At 42.8% G+C, this 23,957-nt stretch overlaps 1 protein-coding gene and 1 long non-coding RNA gene across 3 annotated transcripts in view; both read right to left on the bottom strand.

The window, feature by feature from the left end:
- The window catches only part of LOC134479213 (uncharacterized), a 33,908-nt gene that overhangs the window by 4,982 nt on the left and 4,969 nt on the right, over positions 1-23,957 (bottom strand). The gene's annotated exons all lie outside the window — the stretch shown is intronic.
- On the bottom strand, positions 12,087-15,846 carry Arf6 (ARF GTPase 6). Of its 2 annotated transcripts, XM_087554849.1 has the most exons (2): positions 15,784-15,846; positions 12,087-15,685 (listed from the first exon to the last, which is right to left on the bottom strand). In XM_087554849.1, exon 2 carries the CDS (start codon positions 15,240-15,242, stop codon positions 14,715-14,717), a length of 528 nt encoding a protein of 175 aa, XP_087410975.1. In that variant the 5' UTR covers positions 15,243-15,685; positions 15,784-15,846; the 3' UTR covers positions 12,087-14,714.

Below are 23,957 nucleotides of genomic sequence, written 5' to 3'. Positions count from 1 at the left end.
AGATCAAGACAAGACCCTGTCTCAAAGACAACACCAACAACAAACAGAAAGTTTCAGGCCAGCTTATACATAGCAAGACTCTGTCTCAAAGTAAAAAACAGATTTAATGATCAAGAATATCCACTCGTCTCCTTTTTGTATTCTGATTGTCAATTATTAAATGCAACAATGATAATCTTTTTTTTCCAAAAAGTTTCTCAAATGCATTAGAATTCACCCCACAAGATCTTCAGGGATTTTAAAAAGGCTCTTGTTGGCCATGACAACACTTGTTCTTTTCCTCTGCATCTCATTGTTGGCTATAGCAGTTCTGAGATGGCTCGGGGGTGCTTGCTGAGCAAGCCTGAGAACCTGGGTTCAGTCCCCAGGAGTCATGGTCGGAGAGGTTAGTCATGAAAGTTGTCCTGATCTCCACAGCTTGTGGCATTTGCGTATACACACACACACACACACACACACACACACACACACACACACACACGAGAGGAGCTGGAGAGATGGTTCAGTGGTTAAGAGCACTCGTTGCTCTTGCAGATGACCCACATTCAATTCCTAGCACCCACTGATGTTGGCAGGAGCCTCACCACAACAACTTCACACTGGAGCGGCTCAAATGACTGAACAAACGCCAATTAAACCTCTTCGGGATTTTTCAGGCTCCACCTTGACCCTTCTTCCTTTTAGTCAAAGAACTGGTGGTTATGTGTTTTGTGTGGTTTGAAGAAAATAACATTGCCACAATTATTTTTTTTGGGGGGGGGGGAGGTAAACATCTAAAGGAGGAGGAGGATTGCTTTGAGTTCAGGGTTACCCTGGGCTACATATTTCTTACCATACCAACTAGAACTACATAGCAAGACATTGTCAAAAAGGAAAACATCCAGTCAGCCACAGAAGGCTGAGGTATTCTCGCACAATTGCACCTGTGTTTAGCTTGAGGCACACACGCACGCGCGCACACACACACACACACACACACACACTCATACACACACATTCACACACACACTCATACACACACATTCACACACACTCATACACACACATTCACACACTCATACACACACTCACACACATACACACACACACACACACACACTCACACAGACACCCACACACGACTCTCACAAAGTTTCAAAATTAAGCCCTAATCAGTGTGTTCATTTCAGTTGTGATCTCAGAGTGCCTAAGAAATAATTTATGGCTCAGGGGGGAAAAATACCAGCAGTGTAACAAACAGAAATGCGATGTGTCAATGGCTACCAGTGTTAAATGAGTCATCAGATGTTAACCTCAGAAGAGCTTGTTTGAATAGCAGATTAAGAAATCACTATGGGTTACCTACAGCCAAATATACACAGAGACACTGACTGTCACCCACACTCTTAATCACCATGTGTTCAACAGGAAGCATGAATTTCCTACTTTCAAAATCTTTGCATTTTTAGTAAAATTTCTTGACAGAATATATGAATCCTGGCATTAGGAGATTTTTAAAACAAAAATGAATTTTTAATCCATTGATAGCAAGCAGGATTTTCAGCTGATTCTCCATTCAGGACTCAAGTCAGAGCCTCTGGAAGAAAGTTATGGTTCACAGCCACTTACTCATTTCCTGGGGCTGAACTGTCTTCCCTTCCCCTTAGACTTTTAGCTCAGAAGTTGGGGGCAGGGGGTGAAGTGGCGTGGACTGTGATACTTCAGGGTTAGTTTCTGTGTGTGTTACTGACTGATTAGCTCTTAAGTAAACTAAGCCTTTCTACAAGCTTTTACACCCTGTTTGAAATTGAAGCCCTGTTATATAATCCAGCTAACAGCGGGGCAAATTCAAAACGTGCTACATGGATTTTTCTAAAAGATATTTTAAATTTTCAGGGATTTTCTTTTCATCTCTTAAAAATAGTCGATTTTTTTTTCTTGGCGTAAAGATGATTTCATTAAAGAGTGTGGTTTTCTTCCACCCTACATAAACCTTTGAAAGTTAAATCTGAACTTCATTTTATTTTTTTCCCATGTGTTCTTTAAATATTGGGCACAGTAAATGCTCCTTAAGAATAAGTTCACGAGTATACTTAATGCAAGATATGGTGAAAGAAGAAGAATAAATAGAACGAACATGACAGTGCATGCCCATGACTTCTGGCCAAATGCACAACAGAGAGATTGCAACTGGCCTCTCTCCAAGCAAAGACAAGACAAAGCCATTAAGGGTTCTGAAATCAGGTTTTCCAGTGCGACTGTTGAAAAAGAGCAACTTTGAGCCCAGAGAGATGGCTCCGTGGATAAAATCGATACTGGCCCAAGGAAGCCCAAAGGACTCCGACCCCGGGAATTCCTGCAAAAGTGGCAAGCATCTGCAATAAAAGAACTTGGGAAAATGGGAGGCAGAGAGAAGAGATTCTTCTGGGAGCTAAAGGGCCAGCTACCCTGGAATACACAGTACAACAGCAGACACCAGAAGGACCCTGCCTCAAAAGGTGTAAGGTCACAAAATTGCCCTGACCTCCACACAGGCAACATGACACACACACCCATGCTCACCTCAGACACACAGTTACACAGAAATAAATACTCTTTAAAATGGTGTTGTGAACCTGATCAAAAGCCTATTGCCGGGCCCAGGAAGAGGAAACTACTAGGGCTGTTTGTTAAGCAGCAGTTAATGCAGAGACTTACAAGTGGTCAAAATGCCAGAAATACAGATATTTATGTCACACACTGCCTCCCAGGCTCAGAGAACACTGTAGGTGGGAACACAAAGAAAGCCAGAGGCCGAGAAATGAGGTGGCACGCTGGGCAGTGCTGTCTTCTGGACGTAATGTGGCCATTGTGATCGTGAACTCCCAGCAGCTGCAGGGACTTGTGCTAGACCCACTTGAGATCTAGACAGTCAACATTCCTGTGTGGACAGGAGGGGGTCACGAGACCACCCTTCCCTGAGGGACTGTTGGCGATTGCTGGCTGCTGGCGGGAGGAGGAGGAGTCATTTTTCTTTGGAATGGCCATCAGTAGATTGTCCCGTGCTTTGGTTCATGGCCCTACATTTATGAACATGCAGGCTAGCCTCTAACTCACAGAGATCTGCCTGCTTCTGCCTCCTGAGTGCTGGGATAAAAGGCATGTGCCACCATCCCAGCCTTCTTTTCTTCTTTTAAACAGCACACTGAGTCTAATTAGTGATGCCCGCAGCCATCAATCGCCAATAGTCCCTCAGGGAAGGGTGGTCTCGTGACCCCCTCCTGTCCACACAGGAATGTTGACTGTCTAGATCTCAAGTGGGTCTAGCACAAGTCACTGCAGCTTCTGTGAGTTCTAGGACAGCCAGGGCTGTTACACAGAAAATCCCTGTCTTCAAAAAACACAAAAAACTACTACTACTACTACTAGTAGTAGTAGCAGTAGTGGTAATAATAGTAATAATAATAATAATAATAATAATAATAAATGGGATAGACATGAAGTAGAGGAAGTCTCAGAGGAGTCTGGAATGGGGAAATATGGGTTTGATATGATCAAGGTATATTACATACAGGTATAAAATTAACAAATAAAAAATATTTTTGGGGGTTGGGGATTTAGCTCAGTGGCAGAGCGCTTGCCTAGCAAGTGCAAGGCCCTGGGTTCGGTCCTCAGCTCCGGAAAACAAAAAACAAACAAACAAACAAACAAACAGAAAAAAATTTTTTTGAAGAAAGAGCAATTTGCCATGCAAACACACAAATCTCCTGACTGATGCTATACAGAAGTCAGCTCCATGAGTATGATGCCACTTGCCCTCACAACGCTGGAGAGGAGAGAGCAGCAACAGTTTGTTCTCTTGCCCCTCACCACACCCCACCCTCAACCCTTTCCCTTCAGCCAGACTCTGGGGTCTACCTGTCATGTGGACAGCGATGTCTGCTAGTTACTTGACATTGCCACTCCCTGTTGTTGGCGGGAAGAGCCTCCTTCATATACTTCAACTAAGTCCCTGCTTTTCCAAACTGCTGTCCTCAGCAGCTCAGGCACCTGATAACGTGGGCTGACGGATCTGATGCACTACATTTAATATTTAAAATCATGTACATACCTACAGTCTGTGCAAAGTCTCCCCTTCTAAACTCTCCTGCTTTGCAGTCAACAAGACTGAAGTCTGAGTAGACTCTGTCACTTAAGCTGTGCTATTGGGGACAAATGACTTAAATTTTTGTGCAGCAAGTCTCTTATCTCTAAAATGGGAGATAGCACCTCTTTTGCTGGCCTGTCCTGAAGGTTACATTTAAAGCCCACAGCACACTGACACGCACATAGTAATTACCCTGCTATTATTAACTATGTCCTCCATTTTCCTATCCTGTGTATGAGCTGAAATATTCTACAGGTTCATACTGCCAAGTTAGACGACCTGAGTTCTAGGCCTAGACCCACATGGTGGAAGAGAAAAGAAACTTCCTAAAGTTGTCTTTTGAGTTCCATGTGCGACGTATGCAGACAGACAGGCGGACAGACACATACACGCACACGTTGAAAAAAGTTTTAAATTAGAGATTAAGTTAATCAGCATGATTAACTTTGACATTTCACTGCATGACTATTTGAATGATAAATATAAAGAAAACAGGAATCCAGGGTTAACTAGTACTTACTGCTATGATTTGCTGTGTTAGTCTCAGGCTACCAGCCTACAACTTTTTCATTTGTTTGTTTGTTTGTTTGTTTGGTTGGTTGGTTGGTTGGTTGGTTTCGAAGACAGGATTTTCCTGTATAACGGCCCTGGCAGTCCTAGAACTTGCTTCATAAGACCAGGCTGGCCTTGGACTCACAGAGATCCTTCTGCCTCTGCCTCCTGAGCACTGAGATTAAAGGTACGTGCCAGCCATCATGGCAGGCCTATTTTGTGCATTTTTTGAGAAGAAATATCATTGTTTACATGCATAATTGTTGTGGGACTAGAATCGCTTAGGTGTAGCCACCATAAACGTCTTCAGGAGAACTAAACAACAAAAAAAGCAAAAACAAAAACAAAAGGACAAGAAACAAAGGCAGCAGTTCCAAATGACTCCTTCCGATTTCCCCTTACCTCACGGAACTACGTTTGAGTAACTCATGATCCTCGCCTACTTGACCCCAAGTGCCGACCCCCACAATACTTATGAAAACTGGTTTGAGAAGTAAAGAACTCTGGCACATTGAAGCGTCTCTATGACTTTTACCCACATGCCCTTTAGCCACCACCGTGGTATCTAGCATCCTCAGCTTTGAGGACATCTGTTACTAGCTCACTGCCTTCTCTTTCACTGTTTCTGAGTGTGTCTTTAAAGAAATGTTTAAGGGAAGTCCTAACGACTCTAGTGTCAATTCTAAATGGTTCCTTCGGGACTGGTGAGATGGCTCAGCGGTTAAAGTGTTTGTACCAAGCCTGATGTACTGTTTGATTTCTGGGACCCACAAGATAAGAGAGAACTTCCTTCCTTCCAAAAGTTGTTCTGTGACCTTGCATGTGCTCTGGACATATACACACAAAATAAAACATAATGCAGAAACTTAAAGGAGCCACATATAACATACAAACTAATGCCTACAGGTATGTTTTGATAACTTACAAAAACAAGCAGTGGACCTATTTTCACAGGCCATAATCTGTGGTGTTCAAAATTCATCATACCTAAACTTTCTCAGCTTGAACACAGTCATTCTTATAAAGGTTTAAGGATGGAATTAGGAAAAGAAATCTCCTTGAAGAAAACAAGACTATTTCAAAATGTTTTAGCAGATGTGTGTGTGACTCTTCTGTATGTGCGTGTGAGTGGAGGTGCCCATGGAGTCCAGACGTGTGGGATCCCCTGGAGCTGGAGTTAGTCACAGACCACACAATATGGGTGTGTAAGCCACACAATGTGGGTAAGCCACTCAATATAGGTGTGTAAGCCACTCCATGTGGGTGCAAGGTCCTTGAGAAGTACATGCTCCTTAACCACAGGTTGAAAAGATAATCACCCCAAGGAACTGTCATGTATGTCAGCCACTAACTACTTCAGGTTTCTATACCAGAGGAATGTGGCTAGTTCACACTGAGACTTGCTTTTTTTTTTTTTTTTTTTTTTTTTTTTCCGGAGCTGGGGACCGAACCCAGGGCCTTGCGCTTCCTAGGCAAGCGCTCTAACCACTGAGCTAAATCCCCAACCCCGAGATTTGCACTAAATAATACATCTGGATCATGAAGATTTTTATATAAAATAACTTGGTGAGATAAATATTTTTTGCTATTCATTCATTTCCTGGTGCTTTGGATAGATACCAGGTCCTCATGAATGGTAAGAATTCTTCCACTGAGCTGTCTTGATTCATTGTTTCATTTTATACAAAATCTTGAGGACTCAAATCAGACTCCCTTTCCACCATGTGGGTCCTGGGGATCTAAACTGGCAAGGCTTGGTTGGCAAGCACATTTACCCACTGGGCTATCCTATCAGCACCTCTATGTTTTGCTTTTTTGCTTGTTTGTGTGTTTGTTTGTGCAGCCCCAGTTGACCTGGAACTCCATCTGTAGACCCGACTAGCCTGGGGCTCAGAGATCCACCTGCCTCTGCCTCCCGAGTGCTGGGCTTAAAGGCACACATCACCATGCTGGCTCCCATACTCTTATTTGCTTCATGAAACCGAGTCTTTAGCCCAGGTTGCATTGGAACTTGCAACAATCCTGGCTTAGACTCCTAAATGATGGGATTGCAACATATGAGCCACACAAGGGGCTCAACATTTTTACAGAAGTCTCTTAAATTAGCTCTTCTATCAGTCAACACGACCAATTAGAAACTTAAGAGACACTATTGAAAGCAAGCAATTCTTTAAATACTAAAGCTTATTGAGAAAATTACTAATCACTGTGTCATCTAGTAACAGTCATAGTAAGGGAGAGACTGCCTAAGTCTAAGTTTCAGCTCTGCTAGCAATTAATGTGAACCTATGCCCATTCTTCAAATATAAAATCGGAGCCTTGTCTCCCAAGGTTGTTGAGAGGATATTGAAGATGTATGTGTATTACATGCTTAGAACAATGCCATACAGGGTTGGGGATTTAGCTCAGTGGTAGAGCGCTTGCCTAGGAAGTGCGAGGCCCTGGGTTCGGTCCCCAGCTCCGGAAAAAAAAAGAACAAAAAAAAAAAAAAAAAAAAAAAAAAGAACAATGCCATACATGTGGCAGGCATTCATTACATGCTTAGAACAATGCCATACATGTGGCAGGCATGCAGCAATGCTGTAACTGTCTTGCTTCCTGATCTTCATCCCTTTAGGTCTAACTACAGCAAAGAACTTTTTTATAAGCTTTTTCTCAGTGCTGGGGATTAAACCCAGGGCTGACCCACGCCAGGCAAGAACCCTGTGGAGCTGTGTCCCCAGCGGGCCTATCATATAACAAACTTTAAAGATCCAAATCCTGGCTTCTGCAATTTTAAAGGATTGACTTTATTTTCCTCTCATGTACAGTCTCAGCTGTAATAGAAAACTCATTGAGTTTCACGTAGTCTTTAAGTCACACATTTTCACTTAGTTCACTTGCGGAGGCTAGAAAAATAAAGCTAGAATAAGGTCCATGTCACCAAACCCAGGATGAGTTTTGGGTTTTTTGTTTTGTTAGTTTTTTGTTTTTCCAGACTGGGTTTCTCTGTGTAGACCTGGCTGCTCTGGAAATCAATCTATAGACCACAATGGCCTAGAACTCACAGAGATCCGCTGCCTCTGCATCCTGAGTGCTAGTTTTATCCTTAGGTCCCACATGGTGGAAAGGGGAAACCGAGTTGTTTCCTGACACACAGACCTGAGCACTCACTCGTGTGCCGATAAGAACGTGTACATATGTACATATAATTTTTAAAATTTAATGTCCTCAATTGACACTGCTTTCAGCCAGGTGTGGTAGTTTACATCTGTAACTCTGGCACTTTGGTGCTGGAGTGGTCAAGGCCAGCCTAGGCAAAACTATGTGAGACCTGTCTGAAAAACAAAACTAAAAAAAAAAAAAAAAAAAAAAAAAAAATCTTACTCCCATAATTCCTCTAAGTACAATTCTTTAGTTCCCACATCCTGTTATATTAGTATAGAACAACTTTTCAAGGAAGAGAAATCCACATATGGAGTCCACTATTTTTCCTAGTTTGTATGGAACAGGAGAAACCAAATATATTAGTTGCCATGCCAGTAGAACTTTTCCTCTTGCAAAGTTTCATAATATAAAAAACCGGATTCAGAACTGATTATGGTAATACCAAGCAAATAAAGGCCACAATTGAATGGTGTTATTTGAACCTATTCCAAATAATCTAGACTATCTAGAAGGAAGTACACTCAAGAAAAACATTTCTCCTAACCTACTCATCTTCTGCTCACTACACACACACACACACACACACACACACACACACACACACACACACATCTACCACTTCAAAACAGTTACCCACAGGCGTTCTGGCCCAGCCTCACAGACTGCTTCAACTGGGCTTGCACACTCCTACCCCCACAGCCTAGACTGCAGTGAAACAACCAAGTCTCCCAGGACTTGACCAGCATCCCAGTTCTCTTAGGGTCCCCCAAAATGATGTCATCCCCAATCATCAGGAAGTAGTCTAAACAACACAACACCTCTTTCCTGCCCTGCCATCACCACTTCCTAGTTCCTAATTTTTTTTTTCTTTTTTTCTTTTTTCAGAGCTGGGGACTGAACCCAGGGCCTTGCGCTTGCTAGGCAAGCGCTCTACCACTGAGCTAAATCCCCAACCCCCTAGTTCCTAATTTTTAATTAAATAAACAAACAAAAAAGAGGAATGCTAAGTTATAGGTGATTCAACTAGGCTCTTCCCAGAGAGCTTCCATTATCATCTGTCACCACCAGATACACCAGGGACACCAAGTACGCTGCAGATACAGGATGGCCTGCCTTGACCACAATAACTCTCCTGTACCACGTAAGTGCCAGAGTTACAGATATAAACTACCTCATATGGCTGAAAGCATGTCTACGGAGGACATTAAATGAGCACTTAGTTCCCACATGATCAAAAGTGAAGCACCATAAAAATAAATACATTAAATAAAATAAACAAAGTTCTCAAGAAACAGAACTGAAACTCCTGGTTTCACACATTTACATGTAAAAAGAAGCAGGCTGTGGTGGTGTACACTTGTGATCTCAACACTTAGGCCGAGACAAGAGGGCCACTGTAAATCTGAGGTCAATCTGAGCTACACAGTGAGAGCCTGTATCGACAAACAAAACCGTAAGAACTCCACATTAGCCTATAATCCCAGAAGTCACAAACAAGTCTCAGCTTATTAAGTACATAAATGTGGTAAGTTATATAAGCCACCATTTTCTCAAAAATTTGATTCAGCTCATTTGCCTAACAATCAGCTTCTTTAAAGCGTTGGATTTCCCTACAGGCATGTAGTATTTGAAAACGTCGGCTTTAGACCTGGAGTCAGCATTTCCTATAAAGGGACAGATGGAAAATATCGTGGGTTTTCAGGCGGTACACTGTCCCTGTGTCACTGTTTTTTATAAACTTTTTCCTCCACTGATATGGATCAAACCCAGGGCAAATGCTAGGCAACCGCTCTGCCACTAAGCTACACTCCCAGCACATTTTTCTTATCATCTTTAAAACTCATTTGAAAACATAAGAACTATTCTTAGCACAACCTCTGTAAAAACAGGCCACAACTAGATTTGCCCTTGATTCTAAGTTTTCCAGTCCATCTTTTACACTGTATCTTTCTGTTACAATACCAATTACACTATTTTCTTCCTTCAAACATTTGTTCCAACATAACCTTGAAGCCTTCTGAACTTGTCCTTACCTCTTCCTCTCTGTTACTGTGCCACAGTGTATCACTGACATTTATACTTACCATCTGATCTTTGTTCTCTACCCACCCACAGGTATAAGTCCATGAAAGCAAACATTTGTTGTTTTGCACTACAGGAAAACAGTTTCAGGAAAATTAGGCTCTCAATAAATAAATAAATCTACCCTCAAGCTTACACAACAGATACCACAAAGGAAGTGTGTCCTTTATGGGAAATGATCCAACAGGTTTTAAAAAATGCTCAAAGACAAACTTGACAAGTAATTTAAAGTTGTTTTGATATTTTAAAGGGAGGTGTTAAAAGTTAAAGCACTTATCCTGAAGTGGTGGGCACATATTTAGTCCTAGTACTTAGGAGGCAGAGAAGGGGATCTCTGTGAGTTCAAGGCCAGCCACGGTTACAAAAAAAACACCCAAATAACCAAAGGTTTCAAAAAAAAAAAAAATTAAATAATTAGTTAAAGCACTTTTGCCAGGCATGTCTGAGACAGAATTACAAATTTTAAACTAATCTGGACTATGGATTAAGTCTCTATCTCAAAGTAACAAAAGTTAAAGTACTTCTCACCATCCCAATCTTAGTTCTTAGTCTAACTCTCTTGAAGCATACCATTATTTTAGTTAAGATAATAAGCAAATTTCAATTATAATTCCTAAGTCCTTTTACAGACCAGTTCTACTTTCTCTGATCTTATCCGCCAGTTCAACTAGTTTGGCAGCTTTTAAGTTTGGCAAAGCAAGAAGTTACTTGGCTTTTTTATTTATTTTTTAAAGCGCCTTCTCACAATATTTCAATACTGTAACTTCTGAATACTGTAATTTCTCCTACTGTCTGCCATTTAATTAAACAAACAAAACTTTAGATTCCATTGACAGCTAGGCTGCAAATATGATTTGCTCAGTGATTAGTCGGATTTGAAAAAATATTTTGCTATATGTTGTTTTATAAAAATAATCATTAGCTCTAAGAAACAAGATTTCTCTGATCACAAGGTGTGCATGCTAGCACCTAAACAGAATAAGATGAGTAATGGAATGTGAAAGCATAGCAGTTCAGATGATAGTGGCTTAATTTCTATTTAAAGCATTACATACCACTGGAAATACTGTCTACTGTTACCGCTGAAAAATTGATCTTGGATATTTCAGTAAGTCATAATATTGGATATATTAGGTAAGTATCAATATGAGCCTCATTAATTAAGATTCTCTTATAAACCAGGCTGACCTCAAAGTTGTGATCCCTCCATCTCCCAAGTGCTGGGATTACAGATAGGTACTAACAAACCCAGCCTTAATGTGCAATCTAAACCATATCACATCAAGACATTATAGAATCAACAACAAAAAAACTTAAGACTAGTACAGGGAATGCTTACAAGAATATTTTAGCTCTTGCTCTTTTCTCCCCTTGCTCCTGCTCCTTACCCTCTTCACTCGCTCCCCATTCCCTTCCCCCATCTCTCCATGTACTCATGGCTGGCCTCTACTCCTCTTTCCTTCCCTTGTGCCCTGAATACACTCTATTCTATACTAAAAAATACATAAAAATTTAAAAAAATTTATAAAGTTCATTTTAACCTATTCATCTACAATTTTACCTTTTACATGGCTATAATTCTATCATCAAACAAGCAGCTATGATCTCTAAAGAGAATTTTAAAATCCAGCTCTACTATTAAAGATTAAGACAATTCTGAAAGCCAATTCCTTCTAAACTCAATTCTGTGCTTTTAAAATGCTAAGGCTGTAATTTGGAAAAACAAAAACAAAAACCAATTCATTCCTGAAGCCTGAAGTGGAGATGGTAGCACAGTCTTGTAATCCCAACTTCTGCAGGATGAAGCAAGAATCACAAGTTCAAAGTATACCTGAGGAACTTATCAAGTCCCTGTCTCATAAACCAAAGCAAAAAGGGTCAGGGATCCAGTGTGGAGCATTTGCCTGTCTTCAGCAACTAGAATGTTCTTAAATGTGAGTCAGCCTCATTTCTAGAGGGAAAGAAACCTAGATATCTTCAACTGCTACTGTACCCACAGTTGTTAAAAGCTTGGCAAAACTAAAACCAGGGAAAACCTTAATCGGTCACTATTTAAGGGGGAAATCTTTTTTTTTCTTTTTATCTTTTAAGAGTCAGGTGAGTCTCAGATTCACTTTTTACCATACATCCCTGGAAAGCAACACGTCCCAAGATACCAATACATCCCACTTATCTACTGCAAGTAACATAACCGAGAAACTGCACTGTGTAATTCCTTTATTTTCTGCATGTTAGTGCTTCAGCAACACTACAACCATAAACAACAATTTCCAAGTACTGTACTTTTCAGCTGAGGGAGGGGATCACAGTCTACAGACTCATTTACTTATATTAGACAAGATTAACCTCATTCAAAACTTACTGCATGTTTATAAATTCACACAAATACAGAAATTGATGCAATTAAACAAAATCTTGAGGATCTTTTTAATTCTTCCATTATAACTTTTTCTGCAGGCTCAAATTTTCTGCTTCATAATCACCAATGGTTATGGTTCAACTTAACTACATCAATTATAAACCTCTTATAGTCTTAAAGAAATGTAAGTGAAAATTACAGTTTCTTTCCAAAAGGTTTAGGGTTCTTCAAATTTCAAATGTGTCTCCCCCTCCCACCTCTTCAGACATCTCAAATAAGCTAAAAATAACCCATCTCACCTGCAACGTTCAGTAACAGCAATCACTTGTATAAAATTTTAACTATTATTTTAAGACACAAAAAAATGGCTGTCTAGCAATCTGCCTGTCACAAGTTAGAACACTACACTTAGGAATCAACATGAGGGTTTCAAGTTTCCTCCAGTTTAGGCATTTATACCTTTGTGCTTATTTTGTTTCAGGATGTTACTATAGCATTGATACTTGTATAACCATATTTATGTACCTTAAAATGTAATCATTTAAAACACTAAGAATTACATTTAATGGTGGAGCTTTGGGAACTTTAAAAAGCAACTAAAATGTTCTTAAATGTGAATCAGCCTCATTTCTACAGATATTTCTATTAAGGTGAAACTGACAACTTTAGGCTTTAGTTGCATCTTGAATCAAAAAATCCCTCTGCACCAATAGGAGCCTACGACATAGCACCTTTTCTCATCTGCTTTAAGTTAAATGTTTTTACTTACAGCTCATTTTTGTATAGCCTTCTGCTTCTCCTACATCTTTGGTCAAAGCTCCATTATACAATATGGCCAAACGTGAAGGACCAATACTGTCCAACTTTACCATGATATCCGGCTTGATTTTAATTTTCAGACACCCTCATAAAGAACACCATTCCACTTTTTCCAGTACACTGCTCTTGCAGTGTACATTTCCCAAATTCCCTAAGTTTAATTCCTTGAGGATCACTAAATTAATCCTTAAGGCTACAGAAGAACCAGATGCTGCTTCACAATTCGGAATCATTAACATTTGGTTCAAAAAGTTACTATAGTGGTCTCAATCTAGTTACTGGTCCTAACCAGCTCAGCTTAAGACCTGGATATGACCAGACAGCACAATGCTTACCCTTAAAAGTTAATTTACATTCATTGTCATCTGTAGGTTCTTTCTCTGCCTACTTCCCCTTTGTCGTCCACATCTACACCATTCATTCAGCATATTTCCTTCCTTAAAGGAGATAGACTACTGAACCAACAGGATATCTGCATGAATAAACCTACAATCAAGCAAAACTAAATACCTTTTTAAAATAAAACATCTTTTCCAGTGTCTTAATGGAGATGTAAATCACTCATCTATTAAAAAAGTCTCGTATCTTCAGTCTAATCAGTTGCTGTAATGTGAAAACAGGAATGTGTTGTTTTTTTTTTTCCAGCTAGGTTAAAGGTGCATGTAATTTGGCTTTTTAAATATTTTATTAGTGAGCCAAGTAAATGTTTAGTAATTTTAAAACTACTGGTCTTAAGACAGTTCCAGTTTTGCCCAAAAGTCACTTTAAAGTATCTACAAATACTTCATCTGTGTGGCATACACCATTATTGCTCCACTTTCTGGAAAGAGCATTTTTATCCATAAGAGGGAATCAGCAAAGTTGCTAACTTTGCAGGGAGAAGGACCTGTACCCTTTACAGGCTCTGCTTGTTTTAGTCGGTAAAGTTAGCTATGGCAAAGGGGACTTGAGCCTTACTCCTACTCATGCACGTTAATGGCTGACTTCAAGGGATTCCTTACATTACCTATCTGACACACTGGTGTGCAACTGAACATTACACTGGTATTACTCATTTTGCCACTATGGGCTAAGTTCACCATACTGGTCTTGGCTATAAAAGGTCACATTTGAAACTGCTAAAGTTAGAGCTAACAAGGAAGGGAGGGAAGGCCTTAAATATAAAAGACAAACGGCAGTTTGATTAAGCAATAATTTTCAGTTTACTAGATGAAACAGACTTGGAACATAGTCTGCATGAATGCAAAATAAGCCATCTACAGCAAGTGATAAGAAACTGGGCAAAAAGGAAAAAGGCATACATGGGGGGAGATTCTCTCGAAATAAAAAAAAAAATCAAACCATTATTATAAAGGACTTTACCAAGAGTTGCTATTACCCCACCCCGTTTGCTGGAAGTCACAAGAGCATATAGCACTGTATTCGTGTCAAATGTCAGATCAGAGCATCCTAACGCAAAGCCGAAAGGAAATAGAAGAGGGGGGGTAAGGGGAACAAAGAAAACCCCCAACCCCACTAAACGGTAGAACAGTAACTCGAGTTCAGTTTCAAAAAAGAGAGTGGCAATTGAAAGAGGTGATGATGGTGGCGATAATCCTATGAATGGGTTTTTGATTTCTCTCCTTCCGGGGGCTGGGTGGAGGGCGCTCATTAGGATTTGTAGTTAGAGGTTAACCATGTGAGCCCCTCATAGAGTCCGTCCCCGGAGGTGGCACAGGAGGGCTGCACATACCAGTTCCTGTCCCGAATCCGGGTCAGGCCCAGTTTCTCCTGGATCTCATGGGGTTTCATGGCATCAGGCAGGTCCTGCTTGTTGGCGAAGATGAGGATTATGGCGTCCCTCATCTCCCGGTCATTGATAATGCGGTGCAGCTCCTGGCGGGCCTCATCGATGCGGTCGCGGTCGGCGCAGTCTACCACGAAGATCAGACCCTGGGTCCCGGTGTAGTAATGCCGCCAGAGCGGCCGGATCTTGTCCTGGCCGCCCACATCCCACACGTTGAACTTGACGTTTTTGTAAGTCACCGTCTCCACGTTGAAACCCACCGTGGGAATGGTGGTCACAGACTGGCCCAGCTTCAACTTGTACAGGATCGTTGTCTTGCCGGCTGCGTCCAGGCCCAGCATGAGGATCCGCATTTCCTTGTTCCCGAAGATCTTGGATAGCACCTTCCCCATCGCGTCGGAAGAGCCGGGGCCGGGGGCATTCAGGTGTCCCGGGTCCCCTCAGCCTACAACGCCGCCGCCGCTGCGAGCCCGAAAAGTAGCCGCCCCGCCGCGAGGACGCCCTGCGGCCCGGCTTGCGCGAAGCTGCCTGCTAGGGGCAGGGGCCCGGCCTGCGCTCACTCGGGCATCGCCCGCCGCCGGGGCCCTGCGTCTGCGCCGGGAGAGCCGCCGCCCTGCTGAGGCGAGGCGCGGCCGGCCCGGAACTGCCCTTCCCCCCGCAGGCGCCGCGCGAGCGCCGCCGACAGCTCCTCCGCCGCCTCAGCACGCGGCAGGTCAAACTGCGGCCCTCCCGCCGGCCTGCGAGCACCGGGCTCCGCACCAACCCTGGTCACCCGACGAAGAGCGCGGCTCTGCGCCCCGTCAGGTCATGGATCCTCGCGGGAACTCGGTGCTACCTGCAGAGACACAGAGAGGGAGAAGGGAGTTACCGCCGGGACTCCGACGGTGCTGAGACCGACCCGGCCCGCCTTTCGGGCTCGGCCCTTGAGATTACCTCCAGCCGCCGCCCCAAGCGCGGGTTCCCTCCGGCCTCCACCTCCTCCTCCCCAGTTCTGCTGCCGCCGCTGCCGGAAAAGGCGCCGAGGAAACCGCCTCACTTCCCCTCCCGACTGCGCACGCGCACCTCAGCCCGACCGTTCGGAAGAGCGCGACCTCTGAAAGGAGAGTGGCCCGCGCGCCTAGCGTCACGAGCGCCACGCGCCGGGGGTGGGGCTACGGCGGCTCGGGGGGCTCACGCGGACGCCTTGCGGAACCTGCTGGAGCGGGGCTGGCCGTACGCCCACCTGTCGCTCTCCCAGGGTCTCCGCTGTTTTCCCTTCTCCGCCACTGGAAGGCGGGGCAAAAATCCACTGGGTGTTCAACGCCCCCACCCAGGCTTCCCAGGTTTGCTCCCGGACACCCTGCGCAAAGTTCCTCCCGCTCGCCCCAGCCTTCCGCACCCGGGTCTCCTTTTTACTCCGACGCCTCCCGACTTCCTTCTGTTTCCTGAAAGACACGTGGGAGGCCAGTGTTCCATAGAATCCGCCAAAGTCGCCCGCACTTTTACTCGTGTTGGGTTTGCCCCTAAGCCCTGCCTGTGAAAGTTTAAACTTGTCCTCTTTGTAAGTCTGAACCACCCGCACTTCTTAGGAAATAGACTTTCAGGACCGACGAGATGGCTGTGTGCGTGAAGCCTGCCGCCGAGAGGGCGGACCCGTGTTCAGTCCCCAGAACCCGTATGGTGGAAGGAGAGAACCAACTCCCTCAAATTGACTTCAGATCTCCACGCACCATAAGGAAACTATTTGAGTTTTGTTTTTATTTTCAAATACTTTTTTCATTTAGTGTGCGTGTGCACAGAGAGGTCAGAAGACAACTTGCCAGAGCCAGTTCCTCATATGGGTCTAAGGTATCAAACTCAAGTCATCAAGCTTGGCGGCCAGCACTTTTACGTACTACCTTCTTGCTGGCTGAGAAAACATTTTTGTATTAAGTGACTAGTGTTAAGTAAGGTTAAAGTAAAGTGAAATTTTAAATGTAAATAAGGGCAAAAATAAACACGAAGGAAAAAAACTGAAAAGTTCAAGGAAGTTACTACGACAGCATATGATAATATACTTTTTATTTTATAATTGATAAAAAAATTGAAGTCATCAGCCAGATATGACTCACATCTATCCCAATTATGGCAGAGGGTCGCCATAATTCTAGCTAGGTAAGTCTAGGCTAGAGAGAGTATCATTTTAACAAGTAGTGGCCTCACATCCACTGTGTAGCTCAGGATTATCTTGAAATTAATCCCCAGCCTCTACCCCATCCAGGATAGGGGGAGGGCTATTACAGTCGTTGAGCAGTGCAGTAATGGTACTAGAAAACCACAGCTGGATTTTTTACTTGGGTCTGCTGAAGATTCGAACTGTGGTACTTAATGCTTACAAAGCAAACAGTTTTTATCCGCTAAGCCATCTCCCTAGCCCCAATAATAAATGATTAAAGAATAATTATAGTACAAAGCAAATAGCAATGGTCAGACAATAGTCGCTAACAGTAAAAATTAAACTCTAGGGGTTGGGGATTTAGCTCAGCGGTAGAGCGCTTGCCTAGCGAGCGCAAGGCCCTGGGTTCGGTCCCCAGCTCCGAAAAAAAAAGAAAAAAAAATTAAACTCTATATACCATGCTTCTTTTAAGTTTGTTGGCTGGTTGATACAGCTCAGTGATAACAGCACTTGCACTGACCCTGACTTGAATTCAGTCCTTGAGACCCATATGAAGGCAGGAGACCCTATTCCTACAAATTGTCCTCTGAACTCCACTATCGTGTGCTTGTGCAACACAAACACACACACACACACACACACACACACACACACACACACACCAAGCAAAATGTAACATAAGGTGGTGTATGCCTTTAACCCCAGTACTGGGGAGGCACAGACTGATGGATATCTCTGAGTTTGAGGCCAACCTGGTCTACATATCAAGCTCTAGGCCAAGTCAAGGTTACATAATGAGATCCTGTTTCTAAAAAAAGGGAGGGAGGTAAGGTAAATTTTAAGATATTCAAAACGCTTCCAAGTGTTAATAATTTAGGCAACCATTAAACCACACCACAGGTGAATCATTTTCTTGACTCCTTCTGGGGAATAATTTTTCATTGACTTTTTATTAATTGTATGTAATCAGTTTCATTTTGACCTTTTCAAATGTGTACACGTTTTTAGTTATACTCACCCTCTGTTTCCTTCTCTTACTACCTTTTCACTGACTTTGTTTTCCACTAGGCCCCCGTCTACTTTCATGCCTTTTGTTTCTTTTAAAGTTTTGTGACAGTGATTTCACTAGTGTTGTTTACAGGAACATAGGCACTTATCAGTGGCTCCACCACTTAAAGCCTCTCCTTCCCCTTTCAACTGTTAGCTGCATATAAAATGGGGAGAGGAGGGATACACGAGCCCCTCCCCACTTCCATAACCAGGTAATAACAGGCTCAACCTCCTGTAGGTGATCATGGCCTCTATGTGTTCAGAAGTGCCAACAGCCATACCAGGAAGTCCTCGTTACACCTGTTGCCCCTCCCCCTCCCCCTCCCCCTACTGTTCCCCCTCTCCCTCCCCAGACTCTGACATTCTTCCATGATTTTTCTCTGAGCCTTGGAAGAGGTAATATGGATGTACTGTTTACATCTTGGCACTCGAATAGTCATCACGAATCTCTGCAGTCACTGCCACCCAGTGCAGACCACAGCACTGGACCGTGGGCGTAAACATTTATTCACAAGGCAATTTGATAGATGGATCCGGTCCATTTACTAAAGCATCCCTGGTAGCTTTCTCACTGGGTCCCATAGCTAGGCTTACGGCATCAGGCCTGAATTCCACCTTGTGCAGTAGGCACGAATTCCAATTAGAAAGTTGGTTACTCTCAAAAGAACTGACACTGTTGCTCCAGTGGGCTCATCTGCCTACTCAGTCCCTCTACTACTTTAAGGGCTGTTCAAGGAGGATGCTTCCTGCCCACTTCCAGTTTTTTCCTTATGTTCTGTGACCAAGATATGTGGCATCCTCAGCAGCTGAGTCTTAACCATCTAACATCATCATAACAGGGCTTCTTGGTCTTCTCTACAACATAGCTATTGATCAACATTTCCCACCCAAATCCCTCCTTCTGCAGTTGCCGGTGATGACCATTCTACTGTCTGTTTCTATGAAGTCAATTTTTTATATTACAAGAGTGAGATGAAGTGGTGCTTACTCTTCTGTGCCTGGAATATTGGAAACAATTTTCAAGTAAAATTTAAAGCTAGGAGCAGTGGCTAACCCTTGTAATTCAGTACTTGGGAGGGTGAGGCAGGAGAATTACTGCAAGTTTAAAGCCAATCTAGGCTACAGTATCTCAAAAACAATAAAGAAAACTCAGCCAGACTGGTGGCACCTCCCTTTAATCACAGCACAGAGACAGAGGAGGCAGATTATGTGAGTTCCAGGCCAGCTTGGTTCACATAAAGAGTTCCAGCCAGGGCTACATTGTGCAACTCTGTGTCAGGGAAAAAAAATCAAATACTTTTCCATTTGAATATATTTCCATTCAGTGAAATATTTTATGTACAAACTGGCATTTGTATGTTCACATTGTTACCTTTGGAATTTTTATTCTTGCAGGACTGAACTGTGATAGAATGTGGTGGACTAGCACACTACCTTGGACTGTGATAGAATGTGGTGGGCTAGCACACTACCTTGGACTGTGATAGAATGTGGTGGGCTAGCACACTACCCTGGAGTGTGATAGAATGTGGTGGGCTAGCACACTACCCTGGAGTGTGATAGAATGTGGTGGGCTAGCACACTACACTGGAGTGCGATAGAATGTGGTGGGCTAGCACACTACCCTGGAGTGTGATAGAATGTGGTGGGCTAGCACACTACACTGGAGTGCGATAGAATGTGGTGGGCTAGCACACTACACTGGACTGTGATAGAATGTGGTGGGCTAGCACACTACACTGGAGTGCGATAGAATGTGGTGGGCTAGCACACTACACTGGACTTAGAATCTCCACAGTTGTCCAGGCTGGCCTTGAATTTATAGCAATCCTCCAACCTCCTCCTCCCAATAATATTTGTGTTTCTGAAACAAAAGATATTTCTCCACTGGTACTCTGTTTTACTCATTTGTTTCAAGCAGATGAAGGCTCTAAAACAAACTAAAGAAAGCTCAGAGACTAGAGGCCTGTAGTTCCAGCACCAGGGAGACTGAGGCAGGGAGGTTCACCCAAGCTGGGGTCTGACTCGCATTCCCTGCTGTTGTGAAATGGCATTATAGGGCACCAACCTAGAAGGTATTTTTTTATTTGTTTGTTTGTTTGTTTTAAGATTAATTTACTATATGTCAGTACACTGTAGCTGTCTTCAGACGCACCAGAAGAGGGCATCAGATCCCCATTACAGATGGTTGTGAGCCACCATGTGATTGCTGGGATTTGAACTCAGGACTTCTGGAAGAACAGTCATTGCTCTTAACCACTGAGCCATCTAGCCCAATCTAGAAGATTTTAATGAAAGCAAAACCAGACTCAACAGAAAACTGGACGATGCCAATGTACGTCCTATCCCTTTGGCTAAGTACCACAGCAGTCGGCAAGAGCAAGTGTGTGGTGAAAGGTGGATCCATTTTCTAGGAAACACTGGTGTGATGTGAAAGCTCCAGCTAGTATTAAAAACGTGAGGGAAACGACGGTCACAAGGGACTCAAGGAACCCAAACCGTATCCGATGGCCTCAAGGGCCCTGTGTTTGAAGTAAGCCTCGATCTACAGAATGATGAAGTTGCACTTGGAAAATGTAAGTGAGTTACTGAAGATGTTCAGGGCAGAAACTGACTAACTTCCATGACATGGATCTTGGGACAAAATGTGCTCATGGTCAAAAGCAGCAGACCATGATTGATGCTCATGTTGATGTACGACGACCGTCTTACCTTTCCTGTCTGGACTTATTCCCGTTACGGATAAGGAGAGATGAAGGTGAGCAGATAAATCCACTCTCCTGCCTTGGTGTCCCGGAGGATTTGTGTGAGTACGCTGTGCTCAGCCAACTAACTAGTCGGTGTGGGGTTCCAGGGTTCGGTGTGGGGTTCCAGGGTTTTAGCTGAATGTGCATGCCTTTGCTCCCAGCACTCCAAAGGCAGTCAGATGAACCTCTGTGAGTTCAAGGCCAGCTTGATCTACATAGTGAGTTTTAGACCAGTCAGAGCTCTACACACACACACACACACACACACACACACACACACACACACACACAGAGTAAAATACCGTCTTAATAGAATTTTGACTTTTTTTTTTTTTTTTGAGCCTAGCAATGGTATGTGGATCTCTGTGAGTTTGAAGTCTGGTCTACAGAATGAGTTCTAGGACAGTCAGGGATACAAAGAGAAAACTTGCCTCAGGGGAAAAAATAAATTTGACTTTTTGGTATCAGAAGAATAATTTTAAGCTAAAATTATTATTATATTATGTATATATATATGCAAACTAACTTCTAGTTAGTGATGTCACAGTGGTACTAACCAGTCAATAATTTAAAGTATCTCACAAGATTAGCACCCTCTGTTGCTCTTTTGCCTCTAGCGTAAAATTTTGCACTTTATCTGCCTAACTTGTAGGCTAAAGGTCATCTTTTCAAAGGAGTCCTAACTTGGTAGTAACTCTAAGTCATAAGAGGATTCTATTTATCTTGTCCAGGAAAAAAAAAAAGTTAACCCTCCAAATCTCAACAAAGAATCGGTAAAATAGCAAATTTACTAATTTAAAACTTAGCCTGAAGTAAAGTGAGACTGAGCAAGGTAATAAACATGAGGAAGAAGGGTGAAGAAAGGGGGATGAAGGCCGCCTGGTGCCGAGAGGAGGGCTTGGAAAGGCAGGGTGTGCACTGAGCTTCAAGACAGAGGGGAAATGCCACCACCAAACAAAACCCTGAACTCTCTGCTCCATCTTTCTGAGGTTTTGCCTTGTCAGCACACACGGTGTATGTACCAAGGGCAAACACGGGAGCGGCTTTGATGCTGCTCAGAACCTTTGAACCATCAGTATGAGTTTACCTGCCACAGCTTCTACTCTAGGATCAGTTCTGGACTCAGCGGCCAAGATTTATGAGTGTGGACAGGGTTGTAAAAGCTTAGGTAAATGTTACACTATAACTAACCTAACAACAGCTGAGCTAAGCACAATATGGGTCTGTTTCTATTTTGGCCGAAAGGGAAAAAAATCTCAGTAAAATATGGAAGACAGGGGTTGGGGATTTAGCTCAGTGGTAGAGTGCTTGCCTAGCAAGCGTAAGGCCCTGGGTTCGGTCCCCAGCTCCGAAGAATAGAAAAAAAAATATGGAAGACACGTTCATGAAACCATGACATCAGTCCCTAATACTGCCTAAGTGGAGGATCCTGGTACATACATACCTGTAATCCCAGTACTTGAGAGGCGGAGGCAGGAAGATCAGGGTTTCAAGGTCATCGTTAGTTACAAAGTGATTTCAAGGCCAGCCTGAGCACCTAAAACCCTGTCTCAAAAAAATAAATAAATAAAATCTGACTGGATGTATTGGCAGACACTGTAAACCCAGCAGTTGGGAGACACAGAGGTCTTTGAGAGTGAGTTCAAGGCCAGCCTGATCTACATAGAGTTCCAGGCCAACAAAAGGGGCTGTATAATGAGAGTCAGCCTCAAACTAAAAATGCTGTGAGAATTTTTTTAGTGTTTGTCTACCCATTGCTGTTGTTGTTGTTGTTGTTTCTTTGTTTGAGACAAGATCTTGCTATGTATCCCAGGGTAACCCTGGACTTATGTAGCCCAGGAGAACCCCAAAGTTGGTCCTCCTGCCTTGACACTGAGATTATAGACATGTTTCACTACTGCATCCCACTGTCCTGGAAAGATTTTTCTAAAGCATACATGGGAAGCATACACGTGCATGCCTGTAGACCCAGAACTCACTCGGGAGTCTGAGGCCAATCTAAGCTGTATAGTGAGCTTGGGGCTAGCTTTGCTTACACAGTAAGACCTACCCTCAAAGAACAAACAACAACAGGAAAAATTCCCATATAGAAAGGCTAAGTGCTACACCAGCTAAATAAAGAGCAAAGGACAAAATAACCAATGTTAATATTATTACATATCTATTATAATTGAGGCTGCATAGTATTGTTGGGGGATGGACAGACAGACCCATAAGACACAATAGGAAAAAGGCCCATACAAATATTTCTAATACAAAATGTAAGCGTGGCCATTTTAATTATTTTCAAGTATACATTCTTGAGTGTCAACTACATTCACGATGGCGTGCACTCACCAAAATTTTGGGTTCTATTCTTGCTATCACAATGGGCCTGGAGTTGCATATTATTGTGTTTTGGTTTTGCTTTTTTAAAAAACAGAATTATGGGGGGCTGGAGAGATGGCTCAGCAGTTAAGAGCACTGACTGCTCTTCCAGAGGTCCTGAGTTCAATTCCCAACAACCACATGGTGACTCACAACCATCTCTAAAGGGGTCCTTTGCCCTCTTTTGGTGTGTCTAAAGACAGTGATAGTGTATTCACATACATAAAATAAAAATGAATCTTAAGAAAAAAACAATTATTTTTTATTTATCTTTCTAGAGTTTTTTTAAAAAAACTTTTTAAAAAAGATTTACTCATTTATTATATATAAGTACACTGTAGCTGTCTTCAGACACACCAGAAGAGGACATCGGATCTTTTTACAGATGGTTGTGAGCCACCATGTGGTTGGTGGGAATTGAACTCAGGAACTCTGGAAGAGCAGTCAGGTGCTCTTAACCACTGAGCCATCTCTCTAGCCCTATAAAACCTTTTTTATGTAGAGGAAGCGTGTCCAGCTGGTAGCAGTTCTACTCTCTGAGCCGTCAACATGCCTGTTATTCTGACATAAATGCATGTAGCTTAGCCAAGTCCTGAATTCCATGTGTAGCTGAGGATGACCTTGAACTCGTGATAGCTAGTCTGCTTCCACTTCCCAAAGAATGGAATTGCAAGCATCTGCCACTTCTCCTAGCTATTATTAATAAGCCTTTTAATCCAAGGAGATAAATTATTTCCTTTATATTAACATATAAAGCATTAATATTAGTCTTTGATAATAAATTGAGTCAGAAAAATCTAAGTATATAT

The sequence above is a fragment of the Rattus norvegicus genome, chromosome 6, assembly GCF_021556685.1.
Source record: "Rattus norvegicus strain SHRSP/BbbUtx chromosome 6, alternate assembly SHRSP_T2T, whole genome shotgun sequence".
In the NCBI taxonomy this organism is placed as follows: Eukaryota; Metazoa; Chordata; class Mammalia; order Rodentia; family Muridae; genus Rattus; species Rattus norvegicus.
The sequence above is the reverse complement of the archived record's forward strand: the minus strand, read 5'-3'. Positions and strand labels throughout refer to the sequence as shown.

What these genes read in the sequence shown, in the direction of transcription:
- Arf6 (XM_087554849.1), bottom strand. Translation starts at nt 15,242, where the DNA reads ATGGGGAAGGTGCTATCCAAGATCTTCGGGAACAAGGAAATGCGGATC.